Source organism: Accipiter gentilis, unplaced genomic scaffold (assembly GCF_929443795.1).
Source record: "Accipiter gentilis unplaced genomic scaffold, bAccGen1.1, whole genome shotgun sequence".
Taxonomy (NCBI): Eukaryota; Metazoa; Chordata; class Aves; order Accipitriformes; family Accipitridae; genus Astur; species Astur gentilis.
This window is the reverse complement of record NW_026060847.1, coordinates 1,111,609-1,132,154: the sequence shown is the minus strand read 5'-3', so window position 1 is coordinate 1,132,154 and position 20,546 is coordinate 1,111,609. Positions and strand designations below refer to the sequence as shown.

At 54.7% G+C, this 20,546-nt stretch overlaps 1 protein-coding gene across 1 annotated transcript in view; it reads left to right on the top strand.

The window, feature by feature from the left end:
• The window catches only part of LOC126036964 (electroneutral sodium bicarbonate exchanger 1-like), a 268,764-nt gene extending 248,854 nt beyond the window's left edge, over positions 1–19,910 (top strand). Inside the window, exons 28-30 of the mRNA XM_049797191.1 lie at positions 11,146–11,250; positions 11,521–11,693; positions 19,327–19,910. Coding sequence (XP_049653148.1) covers positions 11,146–11,233 — 88 coding nt within the window. The 3' untranslated portion in view covers positions 11,234–11,250; positions 11,521–11,693; positions 19,327–19,910. The remainder of the gene's footprint in view (positions 1–11,145; positions 11,251–11,520; positions 11,694–19,326) is intronic.
• Positions 19,911–20,546: the final 636 nt, after the last annotated feature.

Sequence of the window (20,546 nt, the reverse complement as noted above, 5' to 3'; positions counted from 1 at the left end):
CTGATCGCACCCGATGTCCGCAGGTGGCTGAAGTTTGAGGAGGACGTGGAAGACGGCGGCGAGCGCTGGAGCAAGCCCTACGTTGGCACGCTGTCCTTGCACAGCCTCTCCGAGCTGAGGAGCTGCATCAGCAATGGGTCGGTGCTGCTGGACGTTCGTGCCAACAGCATCGAAGAGATTGCAGGTACCGTGGGCACTGCATCTCTCCGGGAATGGCCGAGCTCAGCTCACCACGGTGCTCTTCACTCCCAAATCAAACCCTGCCCCAATGGCACGTCCTTTTCCAGAAGTGCCACTGTGTTTTTCTCATGAGCTGTTTTTGGATGTAGACTGGGCGTGCAACAGTCGCACTGTTTTTTTATTCCAATATGGGGTCCTTTTGAAAGCAGTTTGTGGAGTTGGAGAAGCCACTAGAGAATATTCTGCAGCCAAAAAGGAGCGTGTGTCAGGGCTTAGCAGGCTGCTCTTAGAAATACGGAGTCTGCGTAAGAGCTGAACCACCTTAAAGGAACTATTTCTTACAAGCTGTTTCCTCGCATTCTTTGTTTTACTTTTGCCTTAACATCCAGCATTTAAGAGTTTTAAGGCAGAGTTTCTCTGGCGATGACCAAGCAGTGTATTTCTGTGGGGAAGATACTTGAAGTTAATTGCAAAAGCCACTTTGGAGAAGTTATCTTTGACTGGCAGCAGGTCTCCATTCAGCCCTTTCAAGGGCTGGAGAAGTCGGAGCCGTTCTTAGCATGTTTCTCCCTGGGCTCAGCAAATTGCACTCGATCAGCACGGGAAACTGGGAACGTCTGTGCTATAGATTGCTTATAATTTGGGTAAACGTGTAGAGTCAGAAAGGCCAGGTCGGGCAAGAAAATTGCATTATTTAGAATGGGAAATATTTATCTTAGCGGAATGATGAATAAGCACTTGGATGATGTTTCTTAGCAAAAGAAAATTCTCGTTTTCGCTGCAAAGGCTGAACATTATTAAAAGGCCTTGCTATGCAAGGCTGAGCGGGCATTAGGGTGCAGCCTGTGTGGCACAGCCTTCCCTGGGGGCTTTGGGGGTCGGGACTTGTTGGGGTTTCTGCTCTGATGGCTTTGTTTCCCTTTGCCATCCTCAGATATGATCCTGGCCCAGCAAGAACAGTCCACGGAGTTTGACGAGCACGTGCGGGCGCAAGTTCGAGAAGTCCTTCTGAGGAAGCACCACCATCAGAACGAGAAGACAACCAACCTTCTCCCCGCTGTCTGCTCGTTTGCTGATGTGAGCAAGAGGCAGTCGGACCTGCACCTCCTCTACAAGCCAGGTGAGGGTTTCTGCAGGGCTGTGGCCCCATTAGACTTGCCCAGGCAAAGGAGAAGCGTCCCAGTTGCTCCTTGTCCATCTTTCTGAGTGTCTTTCTTTTTCCTACCAGCCCAAACAATCACCCCTTGTCCTTCTCCCACCGCTGCGGAAGCTAAAGATGGGGTGACCCGTGAGAGCAGAGCTATGGATTTAAGCAAGGTGAGACACTCGTAGCTTTCTTAACGCCTTTAGGGCCAGATTTGCTCTTGCAGAGTGTGCTGCAGAGCGCTGTGGGCTTTGCTTTTGGGGTAATTGCCTGAAAATCGCTTGTCGTGCCCAGGCGGAGCTGCACTTGATGAAGAAAATTCCCACCGGGGCTGAAGCATCCAACGTGCTCGTAGGAGAGCTGGATTTCCTTCACCAGCCCATCGTGGCATTTGTCCGCCTGAGCCCGGCTGTCCTCCTCTCAGGCATGACGGAAGTTCCCATCCCAACAAGGTGCGAATGAGAAGCGCAAATTTCTTCCGTAAAAAAGACACCCAACCAAACATCAAGTTGCAGGCATCAGTTTGGTGTCCCAAGGGAACAAGGCTAGTGGGAGGGGGAGCAAGCACGTTTCCCCCACCCACGTCTCCTCGCCTTCATTTCTCCATTCCCTGCTGTAGCTTTTAAACCCATCGGCCAATTGTAATGAAAGTTGGCCCCCAAATTACATTTGCCGTCTGTTTTGAAGAATTTCAAATTCATCGCGGCATCGCTGAGCCTACGTGTCCCGTCTTGAGCCACGCTCTGGGCTGGGAGCTGCCAGGGCTTTCCTTGGGTGCTCTTGGAGCAAAGACACCTTCTTCTCTCTCTCATTTTCTTTTTCTTGCCCAGGTTCCTGTTTGTTTTGCTTGGACCAGAAGGAAAAGCCCATCAGTACCATGAGATCGGCAGGTCCATGGCCACTATCATGACGGATGAGGTGCGACAAGATGAGATAGCTCCGGGTCATTTTTGCCTTTCTTCAGCTCTCCCTGTCTCTGAAGTAGTGAGGAAGAGGATTTGCTGTCCCAGCTGCCCGCAGCTCTCCAAATAGCCCAGCCCTCTTTCTCACCCCAAAGCAAACACGCAGATTTGCATCACCCCACATCCTGGAGGCTGAAATCCCGCCCGGGGTGCATCCTGCACCTCATCCTTCTCGCCGGGGTCCCCAGCACGCTGTCCCCAGTGGTGGCATTGCCAGGGCCAGTAAAACTTCTCTTGCTCTTTAAGCAGAAGGGTATGGTGTGCCATGGGGGACGGGGGCCTCGTGGGGGAGATGATTACAAGTGCCGTGATGCGCAGATTTTTCCTTTTGGGGGAATATTTCCTGCCCTTTCCAGCAGGGAATTTTGGTGAAAAAGCCTTGCGTTTAGCCAAGAGCTTATTGCACTGGTTAGGACATCCGAGCTGGGTTGTCCTCTCACCAGGTTGTCTTCTATTGGCAGGTTTTCCGTGACGTTGCCTATAAAGCCAAGAACGGGGCTGACCTCGTGGCTGGCATCGACGAGTTTCTGGATCAGGTCACGGTCTTGCCGCCAGGAGAGTGGGATCCATCAATCCGAATCGAGCCCCCGAAAAACGTCCCTTCGCAGGTGGGTGCCACATCGGCAGGAGGCATGAGGGGGATGGGCAGGATGGCTGGGGATGCTGTTCAGGGGCCCAAATTCACAAGGTCCCACTCTGACACAGTCACAGAGCCAGACCAGAAGCAAAACAAGCCAGTGGTTACAAGTCCATAGCTTTATCTCACTTCCATTTTAACAGGAAAAAAGGAAGATGCCAGGAGCTCTTGATGACAGTGCTTCTCACAGCACGCTGGAGAAACACAGTGGCCCTGAACTGCAGCGGACGGGAAGGTGGGAGCTGTAATAGTTTGGGGTTTTTTTCTGTTTGCCTCTCAAATCTGAGCATGCACCTTCCCTTCTAGCAGGTCTTTGGGGTTAGCTGGTTCAGTGAAGGGGCTCCACATTGCCAGCTTGGTCCCCTGGGCTGGGCAGGGGGGAGATCTGGGCAGCTGGGCTCAGCCCCAACCATCACCGTTGCACGCAGGTTTTCTTGATTTGGGCTGAAGGAGAGTGCTTCTTTTTAGCCACGAAAGTTACTCTATGCTTGTGATTGCCCTTCTGCAGCAAAGCAAAGTCGACGTGTTCCTCCAAGAGAACAGACTCTCTTCTTTTTCCTTCCTGCAGGCTCTTTGGAGGTTTGACCCTGGACGTGAAGCGGAAAGCCCCGTGGTTCTGGAGCGACTTCCGGGATGGTCTGAGCCTGCAGTGCCTGGCGTCCTTCCTCTTCCTCTACTGTGCCTGCATGTCCCCTGTCATCACCTTTGGGGGACTGCTGGGGGAGGCGACCAATGGCCACATAGTGAGCACCTCTCTCTGTTGGGGGGGATGGGGGAGGGTAAAACTCAGGCCAAAGTCCCTGCTGCAGTGAACCGGCTTTGGTTTTTGTTTCTCCCTAACGATTTATTTACTCACGGCCGCCTCTCTTCCCCGGACAGAGTGCCATGGAGTCGCTGCTGGGCGCGTCCATGGCCGGCGTCGGGTATTGCCTCTTTGCCGGCCAACCTCTCACCATCCTCGGCAGCACCGGACCCGTCCTGGTGTTTGAGAAGATCCTCTACAAATTCTGCAAGTAAGGCAGGCTGCCGCAGCTGGGTGCTGCGAGAGCCTTCAGAAGGGGGCAGTGATGGAGAAAAGATGCTTTTCTTTTCTTTTTCTTAGGGGTAGTTGCTAGATTTTAGTGACAGTCCTTTTGTTGCGATGGCTTTGATGGGAGATAAACCACCCTTATTGCCATAAGGTTTATTATTAAGCCCCAGCTTGCTGGCAGCAGGTGACTGGGTGCAAACCCAGCTGGTTTCAGTGTTAGGGCGTCAGGGTGATGTGGGAGAACACCACCTGGCCCAAGAGGGACCTGACCTCAAGCAGCCTCCAAGGTGTTAACACGAGATCCGTGTTAAACAGTGGTAACTAAATAATTGGCCTCTCCTGCTGTGGGTCTACACCCTGCACCACAGCCCCGAGGCTCTCTGTAGTAGTACATGGAAACTGCATTTCCCATCCGCAGCCTTGACACGCTCCAAAATTGCTCCCCGTTTTCCCCAAAGGCAGGCATGGCTCAGGGCCTCTTGCTGGCCTTTCCAGCCTTTGTTTCATTCTGCTTTCCCAGGGAATACACGCTCTCCTATCTGTCTCTGCGGGCGTGCATTGGGCTGTGGACCGCCTTCTTGTGCATAGTGCTGGTGGCCACCGACGCCAGCTGTTTGGTGTGCTACGTCACCCGCTTCACGGAAGAAGCCTTTGCCTCCCTCATCTGCATCATCTTCATCTACGAGGCTCTGGAGAAGCTGAGTCACCTGCGAGACACCTACCCTGTGCACATGCACAGCAAGCTGGACTTCCTCACCAGCTACTAGTGGGTTTTTTTCCCCCTGAGAAAGCTGCTGCCCCTTGGCAGGAGCTCCGGGCTGCACCTCCATCACCTTTCCCTTACCCCTGTCTTGGCTTCTCTCCTCCCAGCTGTAAGTGTGAGGCACCGACCCATCCCAGCAACGAAACGCTGCGTTTCTGGGCGAGCAACAAGATCAACGTGTCTGGCATCGCCTGGGAAAACCTCACGGTGACCGTAAGTGCCCCGAGCCACTGCTTCCTCGCGCCGCGTCCATGGGGTCCAGGGGCATTTGCCTGGTGCAAAAGTCAGAGCCCTTCTGGGAATGATGGGCTTCAAACTGTGCTAGTGCTGCTCAGAAAAGTCCTTGCCTAAATGTAGCGTGTGGTTTTAAGCCGCTTGGTCCTGGGGAGGAGAGTCCACCTTGTCCAGTCTACCCCAACGTTGTGGGTAGCAAGTGTCCCCGTCAAGCCTGTTGCAGGACAGTATTTCTGACTGGGAGGAAGGTTAAGTAGTGGGTGGTTTGATTATTGTAGAAGTTGTAGGACTTAAGTTCATGCTTGAAAGGTAGTAGCTGGCCTCCTTAATGGGTTCCTAGTAACTCCAGGCCTTGCTTTCTCGTTCAGTGCTGTCTGTAGGTACGTGCATAAATTTGCTTGTCTGAGCAGCCTCTCAGGCTGTTGTTGCCGGAAGCAGAGCCCGGGCCTAGGGCAGCAGGCTCTTATGGTGGCCTTCATCCCCTCTTGGCCAGGTTCTGCAAGACCTCCCCTGGGGAGGGACGATCTGTCTCTTCTCCTCCTTTCCTACCATGGTTGTCTTTAGCCCTCCTTCCCTCTTCCCTCTCTCTCTATCCCCAAGAGTTTCCAGTGTTTCCTTCCCCTCTGGTGTCTTCTTTAGCCACGATTGCTCGAATGGCAGGCAGAGGATGTGCCAAGGGTGCGTGGTATGGTGTCCCCTCACATCTCATTTCTCCGCTGTGTAGTTCAATGTGTCACTTGTTCAGCTGCTGCTGCTCATTAAATATAAATCTCTATTGGCAGGAGCAGTTACAGGGTCGTGGATCTTGGACCAAGATCCTCAAAACCCCCTAGCTATGCGAGGTTTCCCTGCCGCACGTGCACTGCCTTTGCGTCCTGACGCTCTGTTTCTCCAGGAATGTCGGTATTTGCGTGGGGAGTTTCAAGGACCTGCCTGTGGACGCGACGGCCCCTACACCCCTGACGTGTTCTTCTGGTGCTGCATCCTCTTCTTCGCCACCTTTGCCCTGTCAAGCTTCTTGAAGAAGTTTAAAACCAGCCGCTACTTTCCAACCAGAGTAAGTAGAAGATGGTGGCCAGTGTCCATCTCCACACTCATTTCCCAAAATGGCTTTCCTGGAGCACTAAGCAGTATTTGCCCTGCCTTGGTCAAGCTGGGAAACGTTGGCCTTGCAGGCCAAGCTCTCCAAGAGCTTGGATGTCCCGCACTCATTTCCATGAGTGCAAAATCATCGTAGCATTTCCCACATGCCTCGTGACCTGCCCCAGATTGAAGATTTTGGGGGGTTGATTTATTTTATTTTTATTTTTTTTTCTCCTCAGGTAGTAGGAAGTCAGGTTTCCCAAAGTTTTGGGGGTTGGGGTTGGGGGATTTTTTCCCTACCTTCTATGCATTATGTGCTCGAGCGGAAAGTAGATTCGAATGAGGAGCTTCCTTTTGAGGACTAAAGGATGCCTCAGTGCCTTGTTGCCATTGTAGCTGTGAGTGTAGCTGTAGTGTCAGACATGTGTTTTCTTATTTTTAATATTATTATTATTATTTTTAGGTTTTGACTTAAACCAACCCTTGTCCGCCTAATTAAGCTTTTTTTATTGTCTGACCCCAGATCTCACAGGGACAAACACAGCAGCAGTATCTAAGCAAGGGATCAGGCTGCATGTGCTCAGAGGGGTGGTGGGATTTGGTTAAGCAGCCTTAATGTTGTGGATGTCTGCAACTCTTGCATCTCGCGTTACGGCCCTGTTTGCCATGCCCCTCTCACCTCTGGTTTCTCGCCCCAGGTACGGTCCACAGTGAGCGACTTTGCTGTTTTCCTCACCATCGTCATCATGGTGCTCCTTGACTTTGTGGTTGGGATCCCATCGCCGAAGCTCCAGGTCCCCCATGCGTTCAAGGTAACGGGATGTTTTGGCACGTGGGGGTGCCACAAGGTGATGCCGGGGCAGGGCAGGGCTGAGTCTGGAGGAGATGCTGGTGGTGTGACCATCTCCTCTTCCACCTCCAAGTGCCTTGCTTCCTCCTGGAAACGAGAAGATGGCCCCAAAACTAGATACCTACAGGGGAAGTATCTAGAGGTGCTTGCAAAGAGGAGACTGGCACTGCTGAAGCCCCCGGGAGAGGGGGACATGAAGCCAGGGCTGGGAGGTGCTCTGACACAGGGAGGGAGGGGAAAATGAAAGCCAGTGGAGTGCCTGGGCTGGGAGACGATGCTGATGCGTGGGCTTTGTTGCAGCCTACCAGAGACGACCGCGGGTGGTTCATCAACCCCATAGGACCCAACCCTTGGTGGACGGTGTTGGCTGCGCTCATCCCAGCTCTGCTCTGCACCATCTTGATATTCATGGACCAGCAGATCAGTGCCGTTATTGTGAACAGGAAGGAGCACAAGCTGAAGGTAAGGGCCTGCGAGAGATGACCCCAGCCCCTTCTGGGCTGCAGGTCTGGGGAGAAGCTCTTATTCCCGATGCTTTCTGAAGGCATTGGTTTGGGACAAGGTCAGGCTGCGTGGCAGGATGCTCTCCTGGATTAACGATGATGCAGGGAGCAAGTGACAGGGCAGTTCAGATGAGCAACCTTTTGGAGGAGCAAATTAATCTTGGAGCAATAGAGAAGTGCGTTTTTGTTTTAAAATGGCAGCAGCAGCAGGTGTGGGGAATGAATTGTTTTGATGCGCTGCCAGGGATAACTCTGAGTCACACCTTCCTCGCAAGTGGTAGAATTTTCTTTATGAGTGGAAAAAAGGTTTTGGTGGTTTTGGGTTGTGGGTTGTTGTTTTTTGGAGAAGTATTTATCGCACAAGCTCTGCATATCCATTGTTTCTGAACTCCTGCCAGATTTTCATGCCACGTGCTTGTGCAAAGCCTGCATACACCCTTCCTTATTTCCATTTCTTGTTTTGAATTCTGAAGAAGTTGACTTGTGCTCGAGCAGGGTTTGAGTCTGACTTGCGACGTTATCCTTGCTCTTGTGCTATGGGATGCTCTGTTTCTTGTTTTCCTGCCTGCAGAAAGGATGCGGGTACCACCTGGACCTTTTTGTGGTGGCCGTGATGCTCGGGGTGTGCTCTGTGATGGGGCTGCCCTGGTTTGTGGCTGCGACCGTCCTGTCCATCACCCACGTGAATAGCCTCAAAGTAGAGTCTGACTGCTCAGCTCCAGGAGAACAACCCAAGTTTCTGGGGATACGAGAGCAGAGAGTCACTGGCTTGCTGATCTTTGTGCTCATGGGCTGCTCCGTCTTCTTCACTTCTGTGTTAAAGGTGAGAGGAAAATGCAAACCACCCAACAACTGCGAGCTTGTTGGAGGTTACAGCAAAACAGTCCCCTCTCTGCAGGCCTGAGTAGTTAGTTGTGGAGCGGAGGAGGAGGAGGTGATCCCAACCCTTGGGGCTTGACCCACGGTGGGAACCAGCCTCGGTTAGGCTTTGCAGCCCTTCAGGCCCCCGTTTGGTGTGCTCGAGGCGAGCAAGCAACGCAACTGCTTGAATTTTTGGGTGTCTTTCAGGCCCGCCCATGTTTATGGGTTACAGTTGAGCATATTCAGACCAGCACATCTGCTGTCTTTCAAACAGGCAGCCCTTTACTGGCTGCAATTTGCTCCCCAAATGCCCGGGAGCAGCCGTTCCCAGGAGCTAAACACACTGAGGTCATCCCCGTGGGCTTCCTTGCATGTTCCTCCCACAAAGTAATCTTGTCTCTAGGCTAAAAGGAGGCCTGTGGCCTTTGCCTGTTGCCCCAAGAATAGGCAGAAGTGTTTCTTCTACCGCCAGAGAATGCGGCATAGGGTAGCACGGGTGAAATCGCCTGTTTTCCTCCAACCTTTCTGGAAAATAGGATTATTCTGAGGAGAGGTAACTCCCAAGTTCAGCCTAAAGCAGAGCCTTAGCTCACTCGTGCGCACAAAATGGCAAAAAAATGGTTAAAATCTGACCCATCTCTAAGCCTGAATGGAAGCTGGAAAGCTTCAAGCAATTTTAGGCAGTGCCTGTGGAAGAGGGTGGTAATACTGAAAATGCAATACAGAAAAAGAAACGATTGCATTCTTACTTTTTTTTTTCTTTCCCCCCCCCAGTTTATACCAATGCCTGTGCTTTATGGCGTCTTTCTCTACATGGGTGTGTCGTCACTCAGAGGAATTCAGGTACGGACTCTTTTACAGCGTGCAGCATGTTGGCTCCCTGGTATTTTGTCTCTGTAGCAGCAGGGAAAAAAGCAGTGGCATGGGAAAAACTTCTCGCAGAGCAAGCAATGAAACTCTTTTGTGTAAAAAAGAGATTGGTGGAGGTACAGGAGGTATATGGGGGCTGGGAGGACCAGGCAAGTTCAGCGCTCTCTGTTGCAGGGTTTAGGGCAGGTCAGTGTTTGGTTACGTGAAAAGCGGGGGAATTTGGTGCAAAGGGAAGGCAGTTTCTACCACTGGTGGAAATCCTCGCGGGGGGATTCAGTGGGCCGAGAAATGCTAATAATGGAATGGCATGGAATAGTTGCCGTTTGGTGGGCAGCTCTCAGGGCCAAGCCGGTTTATAGATGGAGCGAAGGGAAAATGGGTGCTGCTCCCAGGAGGAATGCGGTGGGATCCAGGATTTCTGACGGCAAGCGAGATGCTGCAAAGTGCCTCCACGTCTCGAGAGGGCCAGAAACTTGCCGCAGTCCCAAGGTGGCAACCTTTCCCTTTTATTTCGCAGTTCTTTGATCGCTTGAAGCTGTTTTGGATGCCGGCGAAACACCAGCCGGATTTCATCTACCTGCGGCACGTGCCCTTGCGAAAGGTGCATTTCTTCACGGCGATCCAGCTGACCTGCCTCGTCCTGCTCTGGACCATCAAGGTGTCCCGTGCCGCCATCATCTTTCCCATGATGGTAAGAGCTGCCACCGCTCAGCAGCGGGGTGTTTGCAGTGTTGGAGTGAGAGGTGGCATCGTCTCTGAGCTCACCGCATCTTCCCTCTTATTCATGAAGGTTTTGGCTCTCGTCTTTGTCCGGAAAGCGATGGATTTCTGCTTCTCAAAGCGAGAGCTCAGCTTTCTGGATGACCTTATGCCAGAAAGGAAGAAGAAGTTGGACGATGCCAGAAATGAAGCCGGAGAAGAAGAAGAGGTAAGGCTTGCTGTGTCCTCGGGGCTGGACATCTCCGTGTGGCTGTGAGATTGCCTGTTTCTCTTACAGCTTGTCTGGAAATGTTGGGGGAAGATCAGCACTCAATCGAAATAGATCCCAATAGCCTGTAACTTTTGTAACCTTTGTTTCCTCAAGTAGCAGTGAGCTGAACGCTTGAATACAGGTGTAATTTTTAAAACGAGTCGTTTTTCACAAAGGTCATTATCATTATGATGATTATTATTAGATGCTGCTGCTGCTGCTGCTGCTGGCAAGACTTGCTCATAATCGTGTTTTGAACACACAGTCCCCCTGCCCCGAAATCTTTGGAGTGAACGGTTTCTTCCCTGCTGCACTAATACCTATAGCTGCCAAGGGGCAGAAGCGGAGGGCAGACTGCTAAGTTTGTGCTGGGCATTCAGCTTATCTCCACTTTGATCAAAGACAGAGAACGTGATTTGTCCCTTTTTTACATCAGGAGTCCAGGAGGGTGATGGAAGCTGCTGCTGCTGCAAGTTCAGTTCAGCTGAACGTGGGGAAGACCAGTGACGTGGATATCCCAAAGCAAAGCAGTGACAGGTAAAGCTCCACCAAGCGCCAGGACCCCCGGCAAGATTAGCTTGAAGGTGTTTGGCAGAGTTTTCTCCACTTGCCTCTTTGTGGGGCATCCCACAGAAACCAGCAGGCAGCTTGGTGGGAAAACCAAATTTGGGGGCAGGGCTGCAGGAAGTGATTGCAGGGCTCTGACCGCAAGCAGAGTGGCTGCAGCACTCGTGTTTGACCCTCAAACCTTGCCTCATCAGTGCCTTTACGGTAGCTGGAGATCCTCATACTTAACACATGAGGAGTTGCAGGCGTGATCTGTACGAGCAGTGGCTTAGGAACCTGGACCGGGGCTAAGCCCCAGCAAGAGCCTTTGCACAGAGCTGTTGCTCTGCAGCTCCCCGGCTTGCCTCCCAAAACTCCTCATCCAGCAAAATCCCCCACACTTATGCGGAGCTTTGATTCTCGGGGCTCCGCTGTTCCTCTTGCTGATGCTAATGCTCTTGGTGGCATCAGTTCCCATAATCACGGATTGCTGTGTAAAATATTTATTGCAGGACTGATCCTTCTGAGATTGTTATCCTGGATGAAATGTCACAAATGACCGTATGGAAGGCTCTCACTTTGAAGACAGAAACCCTTTGAATCCAGGGAGGAAAAAGGTAAAGGATTGCACGTGAACGTGACCGTGCTACTCTGCAAGCGACGGCGCACGCCTACGCTTTTCCCACGCTTTGGCCGGCAAGGCTGAGCAAACGGCCTGTCCCTGGGAACAGGCATTGTGGACCGTGGCATGTAAACCAGCTCCTCTCTGCTGGGGTGGTCCCCCAAACAGGGCTGAATCAGCAGCAGGTGGCAGGTCTTCCACTGATGATGCTCTCCCTCTTTTTCTCTCCCCTTCGCCTTTCCCCACTCCCGCTTTTCACGTTTAGGAATCTTGACTTTGAAGGAGAGGAGTGAGAGCATGACTCGGGGATGTGCCAACGCAGACAGAGGGAGAAAGCGCTTTGTTTCAGTTGGAGGATTCCCATTAAAGCCATGCAGATGTTTTCAGTTATCCTTGGTGTGCTTCAGGCATTCAGTATCTCTAGACCAGCAAGCTGAGGTGAAGGTCACAGTCAAGGGGAGTTTGGTGGTGTTAAGTCTGTGTGCGTACGTGCGTGTGGGGGTGTGGGTTTGTAGTGGTAGAGGGACTGCTACTGCTTTATCATTCAGTGCTCTTCTTTTAATACCCAATTCCTCCTCTTTTTTTTCCTCTTTTTTTCAAATGTAAACTGGGAATGTCCAAAATAATTTTTTCTTATATTTGATGCATTCTCCACTTTCTTTCTTGATCACGACCGGGTTTTTGGTCTGGTTTGGGGTCCTGGCTTTAATTCACTCTTATGTCTGTTACTGGTACAAGAGGGATGCCCTCTGTGGCAGGGCAGCATAGAGAGCGTCCGAGCAGTTGGCCTAAGGTGAAAGAAAAGCATTTGCTCCCTGCGCTCCAGTTTTACCTCTCTTGGTTGGTTTGGTTTTGGGTTTGTTTTTTTTGCTTTGGCTCTGCTATCAGCCTGGGAGCTGCAAAATGCAGAACTGCCACCTTCTTGTCCCCTGGGTGTAAACTGCATCTAAGGGAGCACTTCAGGTATTTGATTTTGAATACACCGTATGGTCACAGGAGTGGCCAGATGAGACCTGGGGCTCTGTGTCCCTGGGCTGCTCCCTCTGTTGTTTCTCCGCTTTCCTTCTGTATTGGATCTGGCTGAGTTGGAGTTCCTTTACCCCACAGCAGCCCTCGTAGTGCTGTGCTCTGTACTGGTAGCTAGAAAGCTGTTGATAACACAGCAGTGTTTTGGCCATGGCTGAGCGGTGCTGGCACAGCATCAAGGCTGTCTCTCTAACATTCTCCCCTCCCCAGTAGGCTGGGGGTGGGCAAGATCTTGGGAGGCGACGTAGCCAGGAAGAAGAGGCATCCTGGTAGCAAGTAAATCTTAGGTCCCTTCAGATGCTGGGGACCCTGCATTCATGCAGCATTGGGCAGACCCCAGATGGATTTTCTCTTGGTACACTGTACAGATCCTGCCTGTGGAGAAGTTCCTCCTTTTGGTCATTCACGGTGTTATACAACTTTTCTTAGAAGAAAACATCTCTATGCGTAAAGGATGTTCGCGCGCGGACTTCTTGCTGCACTTTAGGTAACGGCAGGGCCGCGCAGGTGGCGTAATCGCTGGTACCAAGCAGGAGCTGCCTGGAGGCTCCTCTGTTACAGTCAACCAGATCGGCGAGTGGTGAGCAGTTGCACTGCGCATCATTTGTACATTCCGATCCTTTTATTATTGCTGTTGTCATTTTATTAGTGTTATAATTATCATTAGTAGCTTCTCCTTTTCTGTTCTATTAAACCATTCTTACCTCAACCCACGAGTTTTACTTCTTTTTCTGGATTTTCTCCCCCATCCCACTGGATGGGGGAGGGAGGGGGGGGGGGGCAGTGAGTGAGCGGCTGGGTGGTGCTTAGTTGCTGGCTGGGGTTAAACCATGATGGAGACAGTCACAGCAGCACAGAATGGATGCTGAAAGGGACCTCTAGAGGTCATCCAGCCCACCTCGGCTGCTCGAGCAGGGCCAGCTGCAGCAGGCTGTGAGTCTGCTTCTCGAAGGTTCTATTGGCTGAGTTGCTCCCAGGCTGCGGAGTTCGCATGGGGAATGAGCAATGAAGAGGGATGAAGTTTCCAGGCACTTTCTGGCCGGTGCAGTGTTTTTTATTTTTATTTTCCTTCTGATTTTTTCTCCCCCCTTGCTGGTCTTGCAGCTGCCCAAGGTGCAGCCAGACAAGTGGAGGAGGGTCCCTGCCTGGCCTGCAGCTCCCTCCCTCGCCATTCTTGGGGTGATTTGGGGTTATTTTGCTGTGTCAGTGAGGCAAAGCTGGGCTCTCCGGGGCTGAGTGCGCTGGGACCCGAGGAAGGCCGTGATGGTCTTGAGGCTTTGAAGGGCTGTGCACCGAGCCCTGTCCCCGCTGGAGGGGACCCTGGTGGTGTTCGAGACGAAGGCCTTGCAGGCCTTGCTGTTGTGTGTGCCTGTGTCCCCCCTGGCCCCCGAGGTCTGTCGTTGTTGCAGGGGCTCTGTGCTGCTTTCTGCATGGGGCCGTGTCCGTGAGTCCTGCAGGGACCTGTCTGTCCTGGCTTCCCCACCAAAGGGCCGCTCCCCTTGGGGAAGGGGAGAGGGGAGTCGTCTGCGTCCTGCCCCACCGTTGCCTGCCCCGCTGGTGGTGACTGGGCCCTGGGGGTGTCTCCGTTCCCCTTGGGGCTTGCTGGCTCGGATTTGGGGCTCAGTGGGGCTTTTGCACCTCTTGGGTGCTGTTTCTTGGTGCCCCCTGTGCTCCCTCCCCCTCCCACGTGGGCACCGAGCGGTTCTGGAGAAACAGCTTTTAATTGAAAAGATAAGAGAAAAGGTCCCATCCAAGCTGGTCTGACCCCTCCCTAGCCCCCCCCGCCCACCCCCCCCTGCCATATGCCCCACCCCTCCTCTCCCACCCCCCACTCCCCCATCTCCATCTCACCCCTGTCTGGTCCCCCTCCCACCCCCCACTCCCCCCATCTCCATCTCACCCCCGTCTGATCCCCCCTCACACCCTCACGTTGGCTGCCAGAGCCCTGTGCTTGCTGGGTGCCGTTGGCAAGGAGCTCTGCGCCTGCCTCTTCCTCTTCTTGTCTGCCGTGGCAGGTGGGAATGGTGGCAGGTCCATCCTGGCATCCTCCCAAAGCTCCCGGGGCTCAATCCCGATGACGTTGAATATTTCTAGGCTCAGCATGATGTCGCTGAGCTCGGGGATGCAGTAGTCGGGGGTGAGCATCTCCTCAGGCAGTGAGAGCGAGCTGAAGTCGCAGTTGGGGGTGGCTGCGCTGGTGCCACCAGCGTCCTCGGGCACGGAGCTCCTGCTGGAAGCATCCTGGCTGACCCCCACTCCATCCAGGGAGCAATCAAAGAGTACTAGGGCCTCATGGAGAGGCACTTTCTCAGACGCTGCAAGTTCACCTACAGGCTCCCCAAGGGCTTGATTGTGGGGGTCAGCGCAGGGGCTGGGGGGGACGTCGCTGCCTGGGGGTGCCCCCACAGGGGTGGCCATTCCGCAGGTGTTGATCTTGGCCAGTGGCCCCTCGATGTCCTCGTAGCCGGGGATGCGTGTTGGCGTCGCTGGAGGGGCTGGGGCCATCCGTCTCCCCTCTCTGCTGGTGCCAGCAGAGTCCCCAGGCATGGGGCCACTGCTGGGACCATCCTGGCTGACCTCCACTCCATCCAGGGAGCAACCGAAGAGCCTTAGGGCCTCTTCCAGGAGCATCTCCTCGGACACTGCAAGGTTGCCTGCAGTGTCCCCAAGGGCTTGGTTGTGGGCAGCAGCGCAGGGGCTGGGGGGGACATTGCTGCCCAGGGGTGCCCCCACAGGGGTGGCCGTGCTGGGGATGTTGATCTGTGCCAACTGCCCCTCGCTGTGCTGGTAGCCAGGGATGGACACTGGCAGCTCCAGAGGGCCTGGGGCCACCCCACACCTCTGATTTTCATAGGGTGCAAGGTATTGTGGTTGGCCCTGGGGGGTCCCTGGGGCTGCCCAGGCCAGGGGGGCCCCGCAGCCCCCGGGACCCCACAGGGCAGCACCTGGCAGAGAAGCGGCGCCTTGGCCGAGCGTGGCGGTGGCCGGTGGAGGCAGGTCGGTGGTTGTCCACTGGATGCGGAAGACCCGGGGGTCGAAGAGGCAGCCACATGGAGCCCTCTGCAGACCTGTGTGGGTGAGGGGGAGCCGTGCTGGGCCGGGGGAACTGTCCAGGGGCACCTGCCGAGCCAGCCCCGATGGCCGACATCCCCCAGCTCTGGGCCAGGGGCGTGGGGAGCTTGTGGCCGGGGCGATCCCCAAGGGGTGAGCCGCTGTGCCGGTGGGACGGGGTTGCAAATCGGGGAGGAGACTCGCATCTAGGAGGTGAAAGGGGAGAGGTGGCCCCAAATATTTGGGGAATTCTCTGCAGATGGGTTTTACTGGGCACGCGCCGCCCGGGCGAGGGCAAGGATGCTCACCGGGGCTTGCTGAACCCCCATGCGAAAAGTGCCAGGGGAACGGGTGTGATGGGGATGGCGAAGGTGCCAGAGCAGACTGGGGTGCCATACCTGCTGGCGGTGCCTGGGGTGCCCGGGGTGCAGGGAAGGGCTGCTCCCGTGCGGGCAGGCGGCACAGGTTGGCCGAGCCTGAGAGAATGAGACAGGAGCGATGGCCGGCGGTCACCTCTGCTCTTGCCCCCCAAGAGCGTCCCTGGGCTGCAGGGGTTGGCGTTGGTCCCTACCTCGAGGGTAGAAGGTTTTGGGGAGCAAAAATGGCTGGAAAAGCTGGGGTGCCAGGGGGCCCCAGGGCCCAGGCAGTGGGAGCTGCATTGGTGGCCGCGCCATGGTCCCTTCTGGCTGTTGGCTGCCAAGGACTCTTTGGCGTCTCCCTGGAAGGAATGCGGGGGCTCCCTGTGTTCCGCCCCACCCCCAAGAGCCTCCCCAGCTCCTCCTGGGGAGGGAAAGGGTTAAGGGAGGCTGGGGTGCCTCCGGGGAGGCACAGATCAACATCCCCAGCACGGCCACCCCTGTGGGGGCACCGCCGGGCAGCGATGTCCACCCCAGCCCCTGCGCTGCCGCCAACAACGAAGCCCTTGGGGACACTGCAGGCGACCTTGCAGTGTCCGAGGAGATGCTCCTGGAAGAGGCCCTAAGGCTCTTCGGTTGCTCCCTGGATAGAGTGGGGGTCAGCCAGGATGCTCCCAGCAGAGGCTCCGTGCCCGGGGATGCTGCTGGCACCAGCACAGACACCCCCGACTGCGATTTCAGCTTGCTCTCGCTGCCTGAGGAGATGCTCACCCCCGACTACTGCATCCCTGAGCTCAGCAATGCCATGCTGATCCTCAAAATAGTCAACGGCGGCGGGATGGAGCCCCAGGAGCCGTGGCAGGATGCGGGGATGGACCTGCCACCGTCCCCACCTGCCACGGCCGGCAAGCGGAGGAAGAGGCAGGCGCAGAGCTCCTTGCCAATGGCACCCAGAAAGCGCAGGGCTCTGGCAGCCAACGTGAGGGTGTGTGTGTGTGTGGGGGGATTAGACAGGGGTGAGAGGGATGGAGATGGGGGGAGTGGGGGGGGGTGAGAGAGGAGGGGTGGGGTATATGGCAGGGGGGGTAGGCGGGGGGGGCTAGGGAGGGGTTAGACCAGCTTGGATGGGACCTTTTCTCTTGTCTTTTCAATTAAAAGCTCCTTCTCCAGAACTGCTCGGTGCCTGTGTGGGACGGGGAGGGAGAGCAGGGGGCACCAAGAAACAGCCCCCAAGAGGTGCAAAATCCCCGCTGAGCCTCAGATCTGAGCCAGCAAGCCCCGAGGGGAACCCAGCCACCCCCAGGGCCCAGTCACCACCAGCGGGGCAGGCAACGGTGGGGCGGGACGCGGACGACTCCCCTCTCCCCTTCCCCAGGGGGAGCAGCCCTTTGGTGGGGAGGCCAGGACAGACAGGTCCCTGCAGGACTCACGGACACGGCCCCACGCAGAAAGCAGCACAGAGCCCCTGCGACGACGACAGACCTTGGGGGCCGGGGGGGACACGGGCACACATGACAACAAGGGCTGCAAGGCCTTCGTCTTGAACACCACCAGCGTCCCCTCCAGCGGGGACAGGGCTCGGTGCACAGCCCTTCAAAGCCTCAAGACCATCACGGCCTTCCTCGGGTCCCAGCGCACTCAGCCCCGGAGAGCCCAGCTTTGCCTCACTGACACAGCAAAATAACCCCAAATCACCCCAAGAATGGCGAGGGAGGGAGCTGCAGGCCAGGCAGGGACCCTCCTCCACTGGTCTGGCTGCACCTTGGGCAGCTGCAAGACCAGCAAGGGGGAAGAAAAAATCAGAAGGAAAAAAAAATCACTGCACCAGCCAGAAAGTGCCTGGAAACTTCATCCCTCTTCATTGCTCATTCCCCATGCGAACTCCGCAGCCTGGGAGCAACGCAGCCAATAGAACCTTCGAGAAGCAGACTCACAGCCTGCTGCAGCTGGCCCTGCTCGAGCAGCCGAGGTGGGCTGGATGACCTCTAGAGGTCCCTTTCAGCATCCATTCTGTGCTGCTGTGACTCTGTCTCTGTCGTGGTTTAACCCCAGCCAGCAACTAAGCACCACCCAGCCGCTCACTCACTCCCCCCCCACCCAGTGGGATGAGAGAGAAAATCCAGAAAAAGAAGTAAAACTCGTGGGTTGAGATAAGAATGGTTTAATAGAACAGAAAAGGAGAAACTACTAATGATAATTATAACACTAATAAAATGACAACAGCAATAATAAAAGGAGTGGAATGTACAATTGATGCGCAGTGCAATTGCTCACTACCCGCCAATCGACACCCAGCTAGTCCCCGAGCAGTGATTCCCCCCCACACTCCCCAGTTCCTATACTAGATGGGATGTCGCATGGTATGGAATACCCTGTTGGCCGGTTTGGGTCAGGTGCCCTGGCTGTGTTCTGTGGCAACTCCAGCTTTCTCGCTGGCTGGGCATGAGAAGCTGAAAAATCCTTGACTTTAGTCTAAACACTCCTCGGCAACAACTGCAAACATCAGTGTTATCAAGGTTCTTTGCATACTGAACTCAAAACATAGCACTGTACCAGCTACTAGGAAGACAGTTAACTCTATCCAAGCTGAAACGAGGACACTTTTAACCACTTAACATTCCATGAGAAATACCCCAAGAGCTCAAGAAGAAAGAGCAGAAAGACAGGAGACAGGTGAAAGCCTAGAGCGCCAGCTAGACAGAATGAAAGACCCTCTTCCTTCTCTGAAGCTTCAGCAAGGCTTCCTTCACCTGCTTGTTCCTCCGACTGTCAATGACGGGGTTCAAACTGGGGCTGACGAGACTGTAGAAAAGGGAAAGAACTTTCTCCCTCCCAGAGGAGTTACCGCTCCCGGGCCCCGCGTACACGAAGATGGCGTTTCCATAAAAGACACCCACCACGGTCGGGTGGGAGCCACACGTGGAGGTGGTTTCGTGCCATCCTGGCACAGAGCGGATGCGCAGATCGGTGGCCAGGCTGTCCAGGGAGCAAATCGGGATTAGGGCTAAAGGGAAGAGGAAGAAGCACACACAAACAGCAAAGATCAGGACTTTATTGGCAGGAGCGGCAGGGCAGGCCAGCTTTGAGACAGCAAGAATTTCACAGGAGAAGTGGACAACCTCGCAGGGGCCACAGAAAGGCAGGTGTAAAGCCAGAGAGGCTTGCAGTGTACCAAATACGAACGCCAAAGCCCACAAAACCGTGGCAAGGGTGAGGCGCAGCCTCCAGATCACGATGAGGGCATAGCGCGGGGGACGGCAGATTGCCACGTAGCGAACATGAGACACGACGGCCAGCAGCACGCACGCTGTAAGTGCAAAGATTAAATAAAGATGGCTCTGTGCCCCACACCCAGCAAAGGAGGGGGTTCTGCCTTGTCCACGGAGGCTCCTTAGCATACGGGGGACATTGCTGGAGGCGTAGCAGATGTCCGCGATGGAGAGGTGGCAGAGGAAGAAGTACATGGGGAGGCAGTAGTCCAGGCAGATAAGCAGAAAGACAAGTGCGTTTCCCATCAGAGTGGCAGAGCAGAGGGCAGAGAAAAGGCCAAAGAGGCAGCGCTGCAGGGCTGGGGTGCTGCAGAACCCCAGGAGGACGAATTCTGTGACCGTCGTTTCATTCTGCACGCTGTGCTGGAGGTGAGGCAGCACAAACTGCGACCATGGAGATCTGGAAGCGAAGGAGCAAGGAAAAGGAAAGAAAAAGGAGAGTTTTCCTAAGAATGTTGCGCAGGAGGAACCGCTGCACCGGCTCACCAGCGCCTGGTTCTGCTTCCCCAGCATGAATGACACGTCTGTCCAGGGCACCTCCCCCAGCACCCAAAACAGACTGCACCCCTGCACAGCGCAGCCCACCCTGCCTGCACCCCCCCATCACTCCAAACCACGCTACACCCGCACAGGGTGCACAAACCTGAACGGCACCACCCAGCTGATCACTGCGCCCACCCCACGGCTGGACCTCCCAGACAAGTGGCCCCCAGCCCCTCACTGACCATCCCTGACCCGTCACTGACCCCATCATTGACCCCAGCACTGAGCCCATCATTGACCCCATCCCTGGACCCATCCCTGGACTCATCATTGACCCCATCCCTGACTCCATCCCTGAGCCTATCATTGACCCCAGCACTGAGCCCATCATCATTGACCCCAGCACTGACTCCATCCCTGGACCCATCCCTGACCCCATCCCTGACCCCCTCATCGACCCCATCCCTGACCCATCACCAGACCCCTCTCCCCCTCCCCTTTCCCCCTTCCTTCCTTCCTTCCTTCCTTCTTCCCCCGCTCCCCCGTTCCCGTCCCCTTCCCGCCCGTACCCACCTGCCGGCCCCGCCGCTGCTGCCCTCCGCCCTGCTCCCCGCCGCCGGGCCGAGCTCGCCGCAACGGCCCGACCCGCAGCCTCCCGCTGCCCACCGGCCTCTCGCCTTGTTACTGATTTGGTATTGATTTGTTATTAGCTAGAATTAATCATATTCGATTGTAATAGGAATATAGAATTATATAACTCTCTTGCATTTTATACATTCAACCAACTACCAACAGCTGCTGTGAAATCCTCTGTATAACCTTGTACCAAGGCCGGAGGAATTGGCCAAAATCATCTAGTAGGAACATTTAGAACTTAGATAACAAGCTTAAGATTTAAGATAATTTGGATATAGTAGGAGTGTATTATAACCTAGACGAATGTATAAGATGTCAGAATCTCAAATTAATGGCAACTGATCAGTTCTTTATGAAGCAACTTGTAGTTATCTGCCAAGAAACAGTTAGTTACCTGCCAAGGGCCAAACTGCGCAGAATCACCTGAAGGAGGTCAAGAAGCGGACAAGTGAGGAAGACTATGAAAGACC